General features: G+C 34.5%; 1 protein-coding gene across 1 annotated transcript in view; it reads left to right on the forward strand.

The window, feature by feature from the left end:
* The window catches only part of LOC145682178 (uncharacterized), an 86,073-nt gene that overhangs the window by 60,065 nt on the left and 4,559 nt on the right, over positions 1–21,449 (forward strand). Inside the window, exons 11-12 of the mRNA XM_081753765.1 lie at positions 9,773–9,826; positions 20,999–21,127. Of these exons, the coding sequence (XP_081609891.1) occupies positions 9,773–9,826; positions 20,999–21,127 (183 nt within the window). The remainder of the gene's footprint in view (positions 1–9,772; positions 9,827–20,998; positions 21,128–21,449) is intronic.

Here is a 21,449-nt window from a genome sequence, read left to right on the forward strand (position 1 = left end):
CTTCCAGTTTCAGTATTCAATCCCTCGTAGTTCCACCGTATGAAGTGATAGATCTACCATTTCCAGTTTTAATATTGAATTTCCCATAGTTTCATCGGGTGAAGTTATAGATCTACTGCTTCCAGATTAAAATTTGAATCGTCCTCAGTTCCATAGTGTGAAGTGATAGATTTACTACTTTCCATTTCAATATTGAATCTCCCATAGCTCTACCGCGAGAAGTGATAGATCTAATACTTTCGGTTTCAGTATTGAATCCCATAGTTTTACCACGTGAAGTAATAGATCTAGTACTGTTGAATCCCCCGTAGTTCTATCGTGTGAAGTTAAATATCTACCACTTCCAGTTTCAATTTTGAATCCCCCATAGTTCCAAATTTTAAGTTATAGATATGCTACTTCCAGTTTTAGTATTAAATCCCCCGTAGTTTCATCGTGTGAAGTTACAGATCTACTTCCAGTTTCAATTTTGAATCCTCCATAGTTCTGCAGTGTGAAGTGATAGATCTGCCACTTTCATTTTTTTAAAAATACGTTTTTAGGTACGTCAGTATCTCTTATTCTCGCATGTAGTAAACAGAACTGGATTTCCTAGTATAGATATTACTTATTTTGGAACAAATCTCTATTATTTTAGTAAGGAATCACCCAAGATATTTATTACCAAACTTCTTAAAATCATACTCTGTTCATTTAATGCAAAATATTTGTCAGGTAAGAAGCAAATATAGTTAATACTAATTGTTTATAAATCGCTCCGTTGTACATATAAGAATCAAATGGGAAGAAAGCATAAAGGTGTAACTACGTAAATCTTGTTTCCGAGAGAAACTAGTTTAACGTTTGGCTGATTCTATAAGTTTCGTTAGAAAAGTGCGATTATTAACAACTATTTTTGTGGCAAATAGTATTATTCTCCTTAAGATATATAGTATTATTCTGCTTAAGATATCCTTGCCACATTAATTTTCTTGTGAGTACTTGCCATTTATGAACTTACCTCAATTTCGACCAAAATGTTACTTGCGCCATTATGGTTTTCAGGCATTTACGTGCATACTTCTGTATCGTTACATTTACTCTGAAATTCAAACGTATTCTGAATACCGTGTTTCTTCTCTTACATTAAATAAATTCCTAATCTTATTGATTTGAGTGCCTGGAGAAGAAAAGGTGGACCTTCAAAGGACTAGTAAAGGGAAATGGTCATTCATCTTTCCTGACCGCTGTTTACACTTTTTTTCAAACCAAACTAAGCAATTCAAGAGCTCTTATCAAATCGGACTCTGTATGGGCGGTATTCTCGTTTTGAATAGGGAGTATCATTATTAGAGGCTAAGGTCAGTTTCGTTTGTCTAAATATCACTACCGTTGAAGGAAAAACAAATGTTAATGAAATATTTGGATATTACAAGAGAAAAGCACAACCTCGTACGAGAAAAGATCCTAATAGGTTTTATACTAGGTTGTTCTGAACTTCAGTATGTTCGTTTTACCGGGGTCCATTTATTTTCAAGTGTTCGTTGTACCGGGGCCCATTTATTTTCAAGCAATTAAACCTATTGCTTTTTGTAGAGGCGTATATTGTGTTCTAGTAATATTAATGAAGTACACGAGAAACCTAAGGCCTTGATTACCATAGGGGGAAAACAATGGGTATAGACGTAGCAACGTAAACAAATTCATGAAAGTAGGCAATTGTAAAAGCAGTGGAAAAATGCTTTAGGTCAAGAATAATTGGTGTTCCTTTTATTACGTAATTAATTAAGTGAATCTTGAACTTGTATCCGATCTCGAAGGAGATTGGAGAAAAAAGTTCGGCCAGCATAAGAGAGCTATTTTATAACTGGTTCACTGAAGTATTATGAAGTGCGTTGCCAATACAAATCAAAATACGTTGGCATGACAAACTTCAATGTACACTCTAAAGTGCGGGCATGGTGGTTCAGTGGTAGCACGCTGATCTGTGGTTCGAGAGGTTCCTGAGTCGATCCCAGGCCATGCAAATTTGTGCTGGACAACATCCTGTCCGTGGGTCTTCTCGGGGTCCTCCCGTTTCCCTCCTCCCTCATCAGGGGGGCGCGGTGGCTCAGTGGTAGAGCGTTCACCTCCGGTGCTTGGAGTCCCTGGTTTGATCCCAGCTCGCGCCGTGTGGACTTTGTGGTGGACAAACACCGTGCTCGTGGGTTTTCTCGGGGTTCTCCCGTTTCCTCCCACTTTCTTCATTCCACCATTTCACTCATTCCTCATCATCATCATCTCCTTTAGCCTAACCGGGACGTAAAACTTAAAGATTTCATTTTCATTTCCTCCTCCGTCATCATTCCACTATTTATTCATGATCATTCATTTTTATTAATAATCCGTCTCCTGTAGTCTAAACAGCATAATGGTGGGCCTAAAATTAAAAATGTAAATTCATTTTCCATAATAAAGTGAAGGAGCACATTAAGATATTATTAATGTAATTTCCGAACAGGTTTTTCCAGGTGTATGAGGAAGGCCCAGCGCTGAGTAGGTGAGGTGAAAATAATAAGTAAAACTAAGAATGACACAGAAACGAAAGGTTTTGAAACATTTTCTATTAAAAACTGTGACATCTGATTTAAATATAGTGTAGATTGAGGCGCTCTCTGTATTAGGTAGTACCTCCCTATTGAGCAACATTTCCAAGATATGCACACTAAAAATTAATAAATAATGAACATTATAAGTATTACTTCATATATCTGATAAGCTTAAATTGATACTTATAGGAACAAGTAATCTCAATAGGTATTTATGTCTATATTCTGGTAAGAAGTTTTCTTTTGTTTGCGTTCTATCGTTTTATCTTTCCTCACACAATTATCACTTCGATGAAAATTTGTAATAGAATGTTAAAATTGGAAGGCGAAACATTTCGAGTTCAGCGCCCACAGATATAACATTAATTTATTGCATGTTGTTTCCACATTTCATGTTGTGTTTGTCTTTTGGAAGGCTGTTTGGCATAAATTGGTTGAGAGACATAATTGCTTGCTTGCTTTAATTAACCATTTGTACTTAGCTGCACGTAAATTTATTTTTGAAATTGAAGGGTTCAAGGGAAGAAATCCCCAAGTCGCAATTTTAATCAGCTTTTACAAGAGAACAGTTTCAGATGAGCGCTCATGTTCTTTCCCTGTATCGATTTTGTTTATTGATCTTTATTTTTCCAGTTGTTAGCACATTTTTCTCAAGTTATTAAGAATCGTTTAAAACCATGATCTCAGATTTATATTACTATATTAGTATCTCAAAACGTGAAAAACTGAACTTAGCATATGATATTCTAGACCCTTCAATTTTAACAAGTTTCGCTTCATAAATAATGAAACAAAGGAAATTTAAGTTTGGGTTCGTAGAAATAAGATTTCGCAGAAATTGATTAGGAATCCAAGAATTGGATATAACTTGGCAAATGAATGATCTAAAACTGGTGTTGAACCAAGGGTGGGATGTTTGCTTGGAGTCAAGTATTGCATTTTCTAATATGTAAAGTTAGTTTGTGTTGATATTTCATAAATAGCAGTGGGCATTGTTTTAAAGCAGCCATGTGCCTAGGTATATTGTAGTAAAGTAAGTAAGCAGCCAGCATGAGTCTTCTCGCGGCTGTTGTCAACTTTCTCTAAGAGGTTTCGAAGCTCGCATGAGAATAATGTGTAAGAACCAGAGAAATGTTTCTGTACCTATTGTTCAAGGTCACAAGTGTAATCAGCTGTAGTGATTAAAACATAAGTGACGAAAAAATAAAAAAGAAAAGTTTGCATTCCCTTACAAGTTAAAGGAATTATCTTAATTGTTGAAAGTGTTCAAGTGTTTAGGTTTGGGTATGAATTGTCCACATTTATTGTGAAAGAAAGTTAGTTTTGGCTTTTAGTTTGCGTCTTTATTTTTAACATAAAACAGTTAATTCTTCATGTAAATGGTAATCGCAAGCTTAGTCTACGTTTTGTAAAGCTTTCTCTTTTTTTAACTTAATTTTTAAAAAATTATATTTATTTTTTAAATTTATTTGTTATGCATGCAAGAAAACTCTGAATTAGTAATAGTATATTGTTTAAGTGTCGAATGCACCCAATATCTCCTGATTAAATCAGTCAACTAGAAGAGGATTTTAAAACTCTTGACAGAAGGATAATTGTGTCATGTAGTCCACTTTATAATATTATCTCTGCTCGACCAACTGCGAATTCCCTGGATCTGCATGAACGTCTGGAACGTTGCTGCTTCGTATATATAATTGTGGGATAAAGAAGATCACTCCCTTGCAGCAGAAGCATTTACGAAGAAAATATGAAGTGTGACATAATACCCTGTACTTCTCTTCAACAATTTTAACGAAAACATTGAAACTTGGGTATTCTGGTTCAGCTTTTATGTAGGATGCGAAAGTAGAACATAACTATATCATTTTTTAAATGAAGATTGATGGATCCATTTTATGGCAGCGAACATGCTTCATCGTTACAAAGATTTTGAGAATTTGTAGCTTTTCACTGGTCATTTGTAGATTCCTGCTTATGTGCTTGTTTATTTCTTCGGAAGTTGTCTCCAAAATTGAATTGAGAAAAGTGGACTCATTTTATTCACGATGTACCTCAGAGTTAGCAGATCAGTTTTTCAGTCATTAATAATATTATAAAGAGGGAGAACATGGGTACATTTTGTGTAAGTTTCAAGAAAACAGAAGATTATCGAGTAGGGATCATCTTTCAAATCATAATTGATATGTAATGCTCTTATTATAAAATTTGTTGGGTATAAATACCAATTATCGTGGAAAAAAGAGTGAAACATACATACAACAGTATTTTACAGAAATTTGCCCGTATTTTAAAACTAGAAATTACGAAATAAACTATATTAAGGAGAAAGATATTTAGTACGAATCAAGTTATAAACTGATCATCCCAAAAGTAATGCTTCGTCGTTAATAGATTTGTTACAGAACAACTTTTAACAACTTTGAAGTATTGGGAGTAAATTAGATCTATTTATTTTTTTAAATTTTTATATTATTGTATTTATATTTTGGCTTTGTGTACATTTGTGTAATTTTTGAATCTACTGTGTGACATTATTTCGAAAAAAATTCTTCCACCTGTTATATCACCGAATGAAGTGTTTTTTTTATAAAAGGCTAAATAGATAGAAGTCTAAAGGGAACGAATTCTGGTTGAAGAGGGTTGTGGCATCACAGACCACTCCATTTATGAAGTCTCCTTAAGGTGTTTGGACTTGTATTATCATTGTGCAACACAACACTATCAAATGGAATATTCGATTCTTTTAGTCTGGAGGCTTGTTTAAGAGTTTCCAATGTCTGGATATCTTGGTATATCAAATACTGTTGATTGTTGCCCCTTGGATTATCACACGACGATGCCATTAGTGAATTCGTTACCCATCTTTTTGTTCACAGCTGTTGTTAGTACTCTTCCTCTAGTTGTTTGTCCACCGTTGAGGTTTCTCCATACCAAAGCTTCTTCACCTGTCTTCGGACATTATTGATGCCAATTGTGGCATCCCTACGTACAGCTTTCGTCTTGCGTGAATCTCTGGAGCCTCAAGTCCTTCTTTCCCCTGTCTTCAGAACTCAGTCACAGCTCTTTGTTTTCTTCCATCCATGTTGCTTATTTACCAATCTGAAAACAAAACGTTGTGGATATCAGCAGTGCATCATGTTAGATTTATATCCAATTTTATAGCATTAAACAAAAACTACAGGATTTATTAATGGGGAAACATTACTTTTGGAATGACCCCCGTAGGAATTAATACTACAGTTGTTTTTTGTGAGAGGTAATAATAAAAAAAGAACTAGTGCTTTCAGATTAATGCATCGACATTGAAAAATAATGTTGGCAGCATCACTTTTCGAGTTTTATGTATTTTAAAATAAAGAGAGCAGAAAGCAGTCATTAAGATAATTCAAAGGAGAGAGAGAGATGCAGTTACATTAACAGTAATGAATAGAAGATGTCTTTAACCATTGTCTCATTGGGGAAATAATGTAAATGAACTGTTTCCTCATAACTTATTTAGTAGATTTGTCGTGGTTTCCACCAATAAAACAAAAGCATTGGTTTTCATTTATAAGACAGGTAAATGCTTGGGTTCAAATTGCTGCGTTCTGGTAATCAATTCAAGAACATTCTGTAGTCTACTAAATTATTGGAGAATTTTTACGATAACATGTAGTAATATGTTGGTACTAATCATATCTATAAATAAGCACCGGTCAGAAAATTATGGAATAGTCACTTAAGTCGAGTATGAAGTTAGATCATCATTTGCATTAAGTTACAGATCATTAAGTGATATTTTTCCTGCTTTTGTTGACATTGTAAGTTTAAAAATACACTTAGTCGAGTTAGATCACTTTATGATTAACTGATCCTTCCAATCTCATCAAATTCAAAACATTTTTGCGTTTCTTTGTTTCTTTCTTTCTTTTTTTTCAAACCTTCTGTGGATGGTCCAGATGTGGCAAATTTGTGGAACAGGTGAGAGGTAAATCGTCAGTTCGTCAAACCAGTGTTCCTACTGATTGCCCGAGAACAATTATATTCAGTTTTGAACTATTTTAGCGCGACAGACAGTAAAATTATAATCTTGAGACTGTTGATCCACAACGTCTTTCAAAAACTAGACAACTAACAAAAACTCGCCATCCAGTAATGTCAACACACATTGTTCTTATGCGATTGAGTTCCTCATCTGAGGGTCTAGAGCTACACTCACGAAAAAAGTGATATTTCCATTGTCTTTCTGCAGAACCTTTGCACATATTTTGCCTCAAAACCATCTCAGCTTTCTTCTTGATCTATAGCGGACATAATTGGAATATAATTAAACTGGATTCATCTGATTTTACTATGTTATTTTACATGTTCGTTAATGTTTGGAGTATCCAGCCACAAAACATATCTACTGACGCATTCGTTCTGATGTCATTTGGCCAAGTCCGTTAATGTACTGTTGAAGTTGCTGACGAGTTCGGGAAAAAAATTAATGGCTGCTAAATACTACTAATGTCTGATTTCAACTATTGACTTGCTCTTGCTGTTCATTGCTGATATTGATTATATCAATGCTTCTTCCACTGTAAATAAATATTTACTCAGCAGACACTTCAGTAAAGGCCGCTGCGTTCCCAGACCATGATTATATTCTCAGCCAAACACAACGGCTTCCTTTTGCCACTGAGTTACAGTTTAATTTGAAAATTCAACATGTATTGTTTCAGTATTTGAGATATTCACCCTGATCATTTCATCGTTTCAATATTTGTTTCAAGAATATTCATTTATTTGTTACATTTTCGAAGTTTTTCCATATCCCATAATGTTTTGTCTGGTGTTCTTATTATTCAATTAGATTATTATAATGTGCTTTTCATGTAATGTATTAAGTGTTGTAAAACAGTAAAGATACCTACATGATTTTTTTCTTTTTTTTTTTTTTTTTAATGTGACTGTTGGTAGTTTGATAATAATTAATAATTCCTTTTGCTAGTGGGATTTCAGAACTTGTTGTAAAGAGAGATGTATGTGTTCATAAGTTGTAGCTTCAGAGAAATCCGTTTATTGAATGGAACTAATTAAAGAAATAAACGTGATTATTTCCTTAAATTATTTTCGGCAACTACACGAATTTGTTAACGCTCATTAGGATTAGGTATTATATTTCTGGGCTCTCGACATTTATGGCCATTTTAGCCAGTTATGTATGAGGAATGATGTTCCTTGATGATCGCATTACGTGGGAAAGTAAGAAAGAAAAGGAGAAGGAAGCAGCTTGGGAACTTCTTGTTAGGTACCATCTCGCATTTGCTTGGTGTAAATGAGGAAAATCTTACTCAGGATAGCTAGCTTGAAAACCTTTCCGGACATCTTTCCGACCGAGTGTCGCCACTGGGAATTGAATGCGGGACTGCTCGTACCAAAAGCGCTAATCTCGTGAAGTTGCTGTAATCTATTGTTTTTAAAGCCTATTTTAAGTTCTTGTCCTTGAAAATTATGTTACTAGTTTTTCATAAAACCGTCGTTTTTCTCAAAATTAATTTAAAGGGCAAAAATAAAATTTGGTTATTAAGAAGATAATGCGCGTCTTCTAAGATGTTCTCATTATGCTTGTGTAGATATTTCAAGATGTTCTCTTGCCTAGATACTACTTGGACAACACAGATCGATAGTTGCGAAGAGAAGTGTATCTTATCCATTTTGTTAGATATTTTTGCCTCTCATGTTTGACTTTCCGGGTTGGTTTATTTGTTTCATATGGATTTTACTGCAAGAATTCAAACTTTATATGGATCATCTTAAGCAGCAAATTTTTAGCAAAATATTTGTGGAATTTTTACTTTTGCTAGTTTGGTCTGTTACATGAAGCACGCTTAACGAATCAAGATACATATCCTGGAGCTTGAAGTTATCCAAGGTTTTACAGACTTCATGTATCTGTCAATAAATTTTCTCTTCCTTATCGTCATGGGTACTCTGCCATTATTGGCTGGTCATTTGTCGTAAGGTCCTCGGCTGACCTCTTCGTCTTGACCAACATATTATGTTCTAATAACGTCCATTAATTGGAGCCTCTTTCGTTTTGTTCTTTTTACTTCCATCGTACTCTTTATTCCGTGTCTTAGAATATATGTATTTATTTATTTATATTACAGTTAATGTTCCAACCAATTTTTGTCCTTTTTAATTATATACTAGAATAATATTCTTCCTTTCTCCTACTTTTTCATTGGTTTTTCATTCGACAAAGCTGATTTTCTCATCTTTTTCACACCACAACTACAGAAATGAAAGTTTATATTTTAAAACTGAGGTGGTAAACAATTTTGAATTTATAATCGTATGGAAATCTCTGTTGCATAGCTTTTGAAGGGTAAATGACCATAACAGAGTCTTGAATTTGATTGGACCATGGTCAGTAACGGACATTTTAAATGCAAAGTGCTATACAACCAGTTAAACTCATTGTTGATTCCACGAGTGTTCAGAGCGAAAAGGTGAAGTCATGTCAGCCAAGCTATAAAGTTGCAGACATTATCTGCTTATGAAATATAAGCTTCATTGCTGCGGCGACTGTCCCAAATAGGAGGCATGGATTATGGATACTTTTGTAAGGCTATCACTTGCCTGTCGAACTAAATGCTGATACCGTTTAATTTGAATATAAAAACTACCTTCATTAGAAATGTGATTCTGAAAGATACTTGAATTCCATTAACACCGTTATGATAATATATATTAAATTAAGGTAAATATAATTTAGACGATTAGGTACGTAATCGTTGTATTACCCTAGTACAGGTCTATGAAGGACTTTAAAAGCGAGTCTTGATTGTTGAGGGTTTGTTTTGCTCCGTTTCGTAAAACCTTAAAACTCTACTAAACAAATTTATATGAAATCATAAAATCTGTCGTGTGTTTCGCGCAAATATTAAGTTTTGGCTTTCTATTTTCAGCCAGTTCTAAAATATATATACATATATATATTGGCAGTTAATTACCTACACTTGCTTTCTCGTGCTGTATTAAACATTGAATGCTTCTGCTGCTACAGAAAAAAATCTCCCAGCCTTAATTTAATTGAAATATTTTAATTTGTAAATCTATTGAATTGGGATTTATAATTCACGAGTACATATTTGAAAGAAGTAGAAATAGTTCATTTTAATGCACAAAACCTTTGTTTCTATGAAATTGCTCATATGTTTGTCACCCCCTTTCAGTTGCAGAGCCAAATGAACATCCTTCAGAATTCGGTGGCTTCAAAAGTTAGCAAGGTAGATATATGTTACCACTTTCTTTTGTTAATTGTTTTGTTTTTGTCTTTATTTCTTTTTCTAAGTGGAAACTTTGTTTTAAACCGGTTAAATATATATTTACATAAATAAAACAAGAGATGTTCATTACTGTATAACACAATAAAAATACGTGTTAAATAACTTTTAAGAAAAAAGTACATAATATACACAAAAAGTACAAGAAATAAGGTTTACGTTGTAACAAACGTAAACAAGAATTTATTATGAGAGGTTGTAGTATAGACTTTTCAAAGCTTAATTTCTTACTAAAAAAATAAGTATAAGGAGAGAATGTCACGTAATTCCGTTTATGAAAACATTACTTTTCTGCGTTTTTAAAATTTGAAAATTGAGTTAGTTAGAAAAGATAGCAGTAGATTTTATTCATGGAAACTATAGTTCTAATATTATTGCATGAAAGAAATCAAAATGCACGTTAAATAAGGAAGTTTCGAGCAGCAAGTGTATGTATAAACTGTTGATTTTTTAAAAAAACTAAAGAAGCCTTCGCTTGCGTGTAATATACTGTGGAAAATATTAAAATAATAACAATAAAAAGATATAACAAGGTCATGAATTTAAAAAAATAACGTCTTTGATTTTTCATCTGAGACATTGTTTAATTTTATTCATTACATTTGAAAACTAGTTTAACGTTTTCATTTTTACAGCTAAACATTGTAGGACAATCATGATCTAGAATAAAACTATCATTTATGAATGGGGCCGGGTGGCTCAGTAGTAGAACGTTCACTTCTGGTGTATGGGGTCCTTGGTTCGATCCCAGCTCGCTCCAAGTGAACTTTGTTGTGGACAAGCACCGTGTGCGTGGGCTTTCTTGAGGGTTCTCCCGCTTCCTCCCACTTTCTTCATTTCTCATCATCATTGTCTCTAGCCTAGCTGGCATAACCATGGGACTTAAAACTTAAAGATTTCATTCCAATATCATTTATGAAAAACCAAAAGCGTTATTTTTTTTAAATCATACACATCTACATAAAAATACTTCGAACAATGAACTACAGGATTGTTATATATTGGAATTTAGTAACCTATAGATCAGACACTGCCTTGAAAGAAAAGTGGATCATTTATTTTCATTAGATTACATGCATTCTTACCTAAGGACGAAATAATCATGACATGAGCAAAGCGCTTTTTGGTACCAAGATTTATAAGGTGGGAGGAATCTTTAAACAATTAAGCTTTAAGTAAGTGATTTATATATGGTGAAAGATTTCAAACTTGATTTTCTACAATTTCAAGCGAATGAAGTTTTAGTCGAAACCCATTTTAAACGGTAAGTTCTATTCGTATTAACTGATATATTAAAAGTTAGCTGGATTTTGGTAGAAAGTACTGCAGAAATCAAATTAGATGATCAATCTTCACAAGAGTTTGAAACATGAATAGTGGGAATTTGATCCGAAGTAGGTTGTTGTTTCGAATTTCGATGAACACTTGCAAACAACGTTGTTGATATTATATAAGAGAGCGGTTGAACTGTTGTAATTATCACGTACGTGGTATGGCTTCCTATCTCTGATAGCGTGTTCAGTGTATTGTACTTTTTTATTAATAACCCACGTATATATCCTTTAGGCTAAAGGAGACGGATAAGTTAGTGAAAGTGAATGATACGAAATAATTAGTGGAATGAGAATGTGGGAGGAAACGGCAAAACCGATAAAACTCACGAACACAAGTTTATATATCACAAACTTACATGGCCTGGGATCGAACCAGGTACTACTGACACCACGGTTGAATAATGTACCACTGAACCAACATTCATGTATCATTTTGTTCTTGGTAAGGCTGAGCGCTTGGTTATCTGGATGATATACCAGATACATTATTACTGGACGAATTGTTTGCTTTTCAATTTCATTGAGTGGAATATTTAATATTCTGGAGCTCCATACTAGAACGGTCTTCATGTTCAGGTCTAGGTTTCGGTATGTTCCAGTAGTGAAATAATTCTAGAAAATCCATTTTCTCTAGAGGGTTTCCGTTTGTTCGATTTTCATTATTTCCCTAGTTTGTCTCATTAGTGATGTGTGTTAGTGTCTATTTTTCTGGTTTCCTGTTTAAGCATATTTTTATTCATTCATTTACTAACATCTTTCTACACAAACTACTAAAGTCATTTTATAGAGAAAAAATTAACAGTAAAAGAATGAAAGTGAAAAGAAAGTCGACCCGGGCTAGTATTTAAAGTTACTCTCGCAGCATTCGCCTCCTAATAGGGCAAAGAAAAACTCCTAATCAATTTCTGTGATTCAAGATCGGGATCTCTCGATCACAAAGCGAAAACGCGAACGGGTTACATATGCTCGCTGAGTGACAAAATCTAAAATATGTATCAAGAGAGTGTCTACTGACCTAGAAATCCGTAAAATAAATAAAAATAAGATTAAAAAAAACAAAACAAAACAAAAAAAATGTACTTTTGAGTGTAGAAAACTTGAAAAATCTAGAATTAAAAAAAAATTCGTGAACATTTTTGAAGGATGTCTACTAAACCGAAAATCCAGGAAAAGAGCTGGAATGTACTTTTTAGCGTTTAAAAAAAAAAAAAAAAAAAAAAATATGAAAATGTGTGATGTTACTTTTACCACTGTTCTTTATTGCTAATTTTTTTTCGATGATATTTTTTTTTATTATTTTTAGAAAGTGATTTCTTTAAAGACCCACCCAACCGTGAAAACCGTGGATTTCGTATACGATGAGAAAATAGAAATAAGCCATAACTTTCATTATCGAACCTTGAAAATTTTCAAGTGATGAAAAAGAAATATATATATCAGAAACCGCACCGGACGGTTTTTGTTAATGTGCAGTTTCGACCGTGTAATTGAACATTTCGGACAGTGAAAATTGTAAATTCGATTGCTTAGTTTGGGTGGAAACTGTTCGATTTCTTTCACTTGTACTTTATTTTTTCAAGTGTCTTTCTGTTAAAGGATATTCTACTTAAGCATTTTATTGTAATGAGAGTCCCTTAAAAAGGCATTTTATTGTAGTCAGTGTATATGTATTTGCATTTTATGGATACATATACGTTCCTTTTATTAAATCATGAAGCAGTTCTGGTTTGTTTGGTAGAAAATAGAAAATCATTAATATATGAAAAGTGTTATTGCACTTCTTAAATCTTTGAGGAAAAAATCAAATCTGCAGAAAGAAAGAGAAATAAAGTAATGAAAAGAAATTTGAAACTCAGAGGAATAAAGAAATGATGAAAAGAAAAGAAGTTTGAAAATAAAGTGTCTTTTCAGAAACTCACTCGGCTAGACTAATTTCCTTATACACTGGAGATTTTTTTTTTTTAAAAAAAAGGTATATAGTATTCAAATTTCCTTCCTAAAATTACAGCTTCGTTCTTGAGTAAATTGTTTATTTAAAACACTGATCAAGATAACTTGAAACTACGCTGTTAAGTTCTTTCTTGCGAATTTGTTCCCAATATTGTGCATATTGTTACTAATTATATATATAGTAGGAAGAAAGAAAAGAAAAATCACGGAAGAAAAATCTGACTTTTTTTTTTTTTAATATAAGAAGTAGATGTATGAGGAACACGATTAAATACAAAATCCGATAAGGGACGTGGAATTATATGAAGTTGTTGCGTAGAAGGATGTCGAAATGAATCAGGTGGTACAATTAGTCACGAGAACGCATCGTGAAGGTTTGGAACGTGCATAGTTGATGGTTGAGTTGTATCAAGCATTAAATTTCAGTCTGCAAGTAAGTGCGTAAAGTGCCGTCGTTCTCAGATTGATATATATATATATATATATATATATATATATATATATATTTAGAAAAACTTTAATTCCTGGACTTCCCAAAATCTAGATCTGAACTTACTTTTGTATTTTGGTGGGCAGTATGTCAGGAACACTCGAGATTCCACTAAATGTACTGAATAACGTTTTGAGGCCTGACAGGCAACACATGAAGGAAATCCATAATGTTAACACGTTAAGTGCCACAATGAATTTTGTGATTTTTCCCCCCATCAGGTCGTTAATGATTTTATATTCATAAGCAAAAAATATAAACGAATAAAGAACAATTATAAACTGCTATATTGTAGACCGTGAACAGAAAACCGATAGTCAGTCTGTTCTTGTGGGAAAGACTCATTAAGATTCGATCGATGGCCTCCTATGGAAGGAACAACGATGTAGACGAAACAGGATAGACATATAGATTCCATGGGATCTATGCGGGCACTTCAGAAACTTCACTGTGACCTACGCGGCGCTGAATGTGTTTAAGGATGTTAATTGAATTTTACAAAACATATCCACATTTTTCAAAATACTTAATACTCGTATTTCACATCATAATATATTAGTTCTATAACCTGTAATAGAACGTTTTCAAGAAATGTCGCTTTGTTGAGCACCATATCACCGAAACATACGTCGTAATTAACTGAAAGACGTACTTAAATACTCGTAATGTGAAAATATTCATGCGTAATAGTAAGGTATTTGGAAGTGTATTGGTAATTACGTATTCATCCCTTCATGGGAAAATGCTGGTGTTCACTAATTAACATGCTGAACTAATTCACTCCATATATTGACACATGGAATTTGTTTATTTTGTATGTATGTTTATTGAAGTTTACCGTCCGTTTTCAACACCCAGGTTATGTGGAACATAGACCTATAGTTTCGAACCACTGTAATGCATTCAGATTTTAATGCTATCCCACTGAGAACCGAACCCGTGACTACATACACCAAAAGGGCACGCATTAACCAATAGACCAGCGGGAGGACTGTTTTTCAGTTTGTCTTTATGTCCAGCTAATGCTAGTATATCAATTCAGTGTTAAATTTTTGCCAACGAAGTTTCTGTTTCATAAAGAAATTGTATTCCGAAGTTTTATGTACATTTTCTTTATATTCTATACATCATTCTCAAAGCTTGAAACTAAATAATACGTGGTTTGTAACGATTTGGAGAGATCCGTCCTTTTATTTCCTGTTTTCGTAGATTGAAATAATTTAATCGTTCCTCTTTCAGTACCGAAATGAGTTACAAACTTGGTCTTCGTGGCAGAGATCGAAATCATAAAGCAAATATCAAAGAGAGCCTTATTGTACTAAGTATAACCCTAACTTGTTTTGTGGGATGGTCCTTTGTTATAAATGGAAATTCAGCAATAACTCTGGACCGACAGAAAGGAATGTTATTGACTAGGATCTATGCCCACTTTCTGTTCATCAATGCCGGGTATTTTTGACATTTAACACCATAGATACGATTTGCTCCACAAAGGTTTCCGTTAACAACCAAGACATCTAATACGATTTCTGAGTATATCGATCCATCAATATTCCACTAGGTGTGCATCTTTGTCTCGAATCGTCCTGTTCGAACCACGAGCTGTGCAACTGCTGATTAACCGTATCAACTTACCATTAAGAAGATCCAGTTTTAGCTCTTGTTACAAACCACCGCCAAAACCTATTCGTTGGGCATTAGTATGCAAGTTTCGACAAAGGTTGACGCTTTCTGCCTGCTGCACTTTAATCTTGGGAAACCTCTTCGTGCTGTCGCGAGGAGAAACCCAGTTGATGAAGGTATCACACTACGATGAATTGTAATATTTCGTACTCTCATCGCCAGTTGGTATATACTGGCACTCTTCATCACAGATACCACCCCAAAAGGTCTTTGTCGGTAGCACTTGATTGCCCGCCTTGGGCGTAGTGGAAAATAACTTTCTCCCAAGAGAGCTTCGTGCTCCTAAACATGAAATATCGAAACAGTTTTTATGTCGTTCTTTCTTTTGTTTGCTCTTTCTTTCTCTCCCACAACAGATTTCTCCACCAGCAGCCACAGCATTTTACTATTTTCCCGAGTAATGTCATAGTAGTATGGTGTGAGTTCTAAATTCAATACAACTGCTTACTCTGTGTGTCGTTAATATGATTCTGTAGCACAGCCTTCGTGGTTGCCATCCCTTTCCCGTCCTATTGACATCAGGTGATTCTTAATGCACGCTGTCTGTCTGGTACGCGTAAGTAGCAGTGAATAACGAACGAATTTGACTCACTGGTGGGAATGAGTAAATGGTAATGAAAGAATTAGTAAGAAGAAACTAGAACCTCGAAAAAGCCCATGGACACGATGTTGTTCACCACAAATTTACATGGCTTAGGGTGGAACCAGAGACTCCACACCAGAGATGAGCGCTCTGCCATTGAGCCACCGTGCCTTCCGTGTTAAATGAGTTTAATAAACAGAATTTAGTGATGTTTATTGTTAATGTAAAGGATAACTTGTATTCATATGTTTGTATGTGTGTGTGATATCACAGTGCTTAGTTTCTGTAGTTGGAAATATTTTTGCCTTACAGCGATGCTTATATCCTTAATAATTTGTCTAAAATGTGAATATGTTTACTGCTTATTTTAGCTAATGCTTTGCTAAAGATTATTAGTTTCTTTCATGGCTTGCTGAAAGAACAAGAGCTTCACTTGCTTTCTGTATATAATACCTATTATATGCATGCTAATTTTCTTTATTGCAGAGTACATTAAATGTGTTGGCAACGTATTTTTTTTTTTAATGATTACATGCATTTTAGAATGTTAAGAGAAATTTAATGAAATTAAAATTTGGCATTTTTGTTGGATTGCCTCAAACACGTAAAGTTGCAAATTAAACATATTCAGTATGGCTACAGAATTCTGTCAAGAGGGATCCCGGGAAAATCTCTTTTCCTAATGTTAAGCAAAAATGCAATGACCTGTACGTTCTGGAGAATGTGAGGAAGTAGTGTCGATAGATTGAGATGGCAGGAGGAAGTGCTTCTGTTATATACCGTAATAGTACTTTCGTGTGGGCAAATGGTTAGCGTGCGTAGCTTTGGTAGATACAGAGACCAAAGTGGAGTGAGAGAAAGAGAGAATAAAGTACAGGTTGTTGAGAACAAATATTAAGTACAAAACATTTTATTCTAGTTTCGTTCATAAGTATAATTCTGTCTGACATCTGTTTTTGAACGTTAATTGAGAAGTTTTGGCATCGTGGCTCTTCTTTCCGTGTTTGCAAAGCAACACAAGTTGCCTTTTATTTCAATCAGTATTGTAACAGTACCACAGTCATAATGTTGTTTATTTCGGCAAAATCAGACTTATTTTATTAATTTGTGTACTTATTCTGTAGATAAGGAAGATAATTTTTATTGTAAATTCAGATATAGAGCTTGATCTATCTTCCATCTGAATTTCTTAAGTAAATGGTGGAATGATGTAGTGTGAAGAAGATAACGAACTATTTTCTTTCGTTACTTAGGCGTGATTCTACGTTTACAGTGTTTTCGACATTTGTATTATTTGTAGAACTTACGTGATAACACATTATTCTTTGATTGGGAAATACAAGATACACACCAAAAGCAAGTGCCGTTTCATAATTTCCGAGAACAAGGAAGTACAAGGAACTAACCTGTGTAGCAAACTATTCCTCTTTAATGATATACGCAGTTGCCATCGCTCCGTCATTTTTTGTAGCATGTGACATAGTCATCTTTAGTGGTATGTTTCAGATACTGGAAAATAGCACTTCTCAGAAATGATATACTGGCAAAAAAACGGTCTTCAAGAATGAGGTCGCAATATTAGCACGGTGTTGCGGTGCATTGTCCATGTGGAAGATGAAATTGCCATTTTCCATTTGTGGTCGTTTCTCAGTCAATTTTGGTAAAAATAAAATATATATAAAAGTATGTATCCAAAAGTGTACGAAAATACTCGTTTGTAATTGTATGACCTTTCGAAACATGGTGGAGCAATATCAGTCCCTGGGAATCCCAGAAGATAGGGTACAACATCTTCTCATTGAATGTCACCTTTTGTGTGGGTGGGTGGGGGGGTGGGGTAGTGAATTTGTGTGTTTCAATTACATTGACTTTTTTTGTTTTGTTTTGTTTTTGAGTTTAATGGAATCTCTGTTTATCCATTGTGACAACATTTTCAAGAAATTGCATTCCTCTTTTCTGAAGCATGTCAAATTTACAACACGTGATCGAATCCTATGCCTCGTTTTGATCGTCATTAAACATTCGTGAAATCCATCGAGAAGGAATTCTCCTTAGGCCCAGTTCATTAATTAGACCCAGTTCTACTGTTCCCGTTATTAGTCCAAGTGTATCACAAGTCTCGTGCATATCTTCCATGATTAAATTTTTAACACGGGTAATGTTAGCGTCAGTTGATGACGTCCTTGGACATCCAGACCTTAATTTATCTTTCACACACGCCTGTCCTGCTTCGAACTCATGCACCCACTTCGTAACACTGTTTTCTGTATAAGCACTCTCACCACACACACACTTAAATTGGCGATGAATATCGGTTGCACAACCAGCTACGGTGAAAAATTGCACAATCACTCGTTGCTCTTCAAGCGAAAATTCAAGTCCCCGGGCTGTATCAGAAACGTCTTAGTCGTTCAGCCAGTGTTACCCATTTGCTGCAACCTGGTAAGCAAAACCTTCACTGCTTAGAGACGAAGGATGGAGGTCTCCGACGCCGCATTTGCTTTCCTGAAATAGAAGAAAGAAAGAAAATCTTTAGAGCAAAACGACATGTAGTTTTGATGTGCATCTCGTAGGACTTTTCACTGTTATGAAACTGATTTTCAAAACCTTGTTAACGTTGCAACATTATTCTTTAAGCACATGAAAGATTTAAATTTGTGTCACTCCATCTCTTTCCCAAGCTATATGGTTAGCGGACTCGGCTACGGTTTGATTTCTGGTTGGATCTCGCGGTTCGTTTCCCACTTTAATCTGTAGGTCCACGTCTCATATTGCCTTGGTACTAAAAGGGATGCAACACTTCAATTCAGTTAACCTAAAACTATAGACAGTAATTAAAGGGTGCGAAAGTTAATACGTATCAATACCTGATGTATCAAAACTGTTTGGACCCGGTTGTATGGTAAAATTCTCAGAGTGAATCAAAGTATGTAATTTTATTATCAATAAAATTCCGAAGACATCAAAATTCTTACTACTTAATGAAAAGATTAGATGCATACTATCCAAAATGAAGTGCTGAGTTCACTATTACAAATATTTCTAAGGGTGATATTTTCCGTTATCGGAGCGGGGAAATTTTTGTAGGCATTACTTTGTTAGGAGACTACATCATAAACATACTGTCCAGAAATCTAAACTACCGTTTGTTATTACTTATTCTTCCAAGAATTACATTTCAAAAATTCTCAATGACTGGGTAGGAGGTTATCTTGTAGCAATACTATTTTAGTACAGAAGCTCTGGTACCATTGGACTACAACTCTTGCACAATGGTGTGCGTTAACGGTCGCTAAGCACACCCAAACTGTTTTTGAACTTTAATGAATAATTTAAAGACAATGAAAAACACAAAAAATATGGAAAGTAAGCCAGAAAACATCGATAAAACGCTGTTCTATGAACTAATTGTATTCAAGACGTTTCGTATAGTGTCTGAATTTGAATGCCCAACAATTATGTTGTAATAAGCTGCACACTCAAATTTCTGATTACAGGGTGTTACAAAAAATGTGTCACAATATTTTGGGAACAAATTCCGCATATCAAAATAAGGGAAAAAAGTTCATATGAACCTGTGCTCAAAAGCAGATACTTTCGGAGTTACAGGCTGCTGGAAACATGAAACAAGTAAACTTCGAAAGTTCATAGCTCCACCGCTATGGGACCTACCGTAGTCGGGAACTGATATGTGAGCTATCCAAATATCCATCTGTAAGAATGCTCTAGTACTTGCACACCAATTTTTAGAGAGGTAGGTGGAGAGTGATTAAGTACTCCCAAATAGCCTCTCTGAAAATGATTGTGCAAGTACTGAAGGTTCTGAAACATGGATATTTGGATAGATCACATACTTCTTCCTCAGTGAAGTCTTGACCGACTACGATCGGTCCTATAGCCCTTTGGGGATCCTATGGTACAATTTGTACCATACGGGTGTTTGATGTTACATTGCGTTATAACTCTTCTATTTGAGCTTTTTCGTCCGGTTTTTGTTTTTCAAGTCCAGAGGCATTGTAGAAGACTTTACATATGGTTTCAAACCTTCCTGCGTCCAGACATAGGAGGTGATGCACGTAGAAGATTGAAATTTTGCACAAACATTCAGTCCACCGAGTAGTATTTACCAGATTTTTTTTTTTCAGATTTCTGCGTTAAAACAGGGGGGATCCAGAGGGGCAAAGAGAAAAAAAGAAATATTTTTACCAAAAAATCCCTTTCTTCGGGATTTTCCCGCCTTAGATACATGATGGAGACACGTGAGTCATACCGTCTGAAAGGCAGTTCTATTCTGAAGAAAATAGTGGGCGAAACATGACTAGGGTAATTAGGGATGCCTCAGGATTTTTTTTTTTTTTTATACCTAAGATCATGATCTTTTGCGGTAATTTGGGGCATTGTGGGAATTCTTGATAAAATTTCTCCCGCCCTTAGTAATCAAGATAAAAACTTGAAATTTGGCACACACATTCAGTATACCAAGTACTATTTATCAGATTTTATTGAGATCTCTACGTTCACACAGGGCCGCTCCAGAGAAGCCCAAAGTGTGAGAAAAAAATTCCCTCCGAAATTTTCCCTTTGACATCAATTTTCCCTCTTGTGGTATATGATATGGGTATGCAAGTGGTACCATTTGAAAGCCAGCTTTATTCTGAAGGGAATGAGGTATATGAACCATGATCCTAGGATAAATAGTGCCGATGCAGTAGCTGCTTGACTGAAAGTCTAAAATATACCCCAAAAACCCAGGATCCCGAAAGGGATAGTAGTGGAACTACAGACCTTTGAAGTTCATTCGTTCACGTTTTAGGCATCCTGTAACTACGAAACTGCACTTTTGAGCACAGGTCGATATGATTTGTTTTTCTTATTTTGATGTGAGGAATCTGTTCTCAAAGTATCGTGACACATTTATGTGATACCCTGAATTACCTAAATCATTTTCCATATTTTTGATAAGTTCATTGCCTTTCCTGAAGATATTCAATAAAATTTGAAAAGTGAGGTTGAACTTAGGAAGAAACTTAAAGAGAATTTTTTATTTCTAATATTTCATTTGTTTTCCCCTTTAGTTCCTAAAGAAGTTGAATCGACAGGAACGTGTAGTGGAAGAAGTGAAGCTAGCTCTGAAACCACATTATACCAAAAAGCACATTACAAAAGATGATTATAAGGAAATTCTTCGCCGGTCCGTCCCTAAGGTATGCTTTTCTTTTGATTATAGCTATATTAAAAAAAAAATCAAAGTAATCATCATAATTATTGCGTCTTGTAAATTCCTAGTAATATGGTTTGCAAGTGACACTTTTGAGTCTTGCTGGTTTTTATAGTTAAATAATGTTTCTTTAATTTATATATTGTTATCTAAATATTGCTGTTGATTTTTAGAATCAGAAGTTATTGTTCTTTGGTTGAAAAATCCAGATCTGAAAGCTCATGTGATTTATTATTATTATTATTATTATTATTATTATTATTATTATTATTATTATTATTTGTATGTAACTGTATTTGATTGTATTC

The sequence above is a fragment of the Thermobia domestica genome, chromosome 3, assembly GCF_964235325.1.
Source record: "Thermobia domestica chromosome 3, izTheDome1.hap1.1, whole genome shotgun sequence".
NCBI lineage: Eukaryota > Metazoa > Arthropoda > Insecta > Zygentoma > Lepismatidae > Thermobia > Thermobia domestica.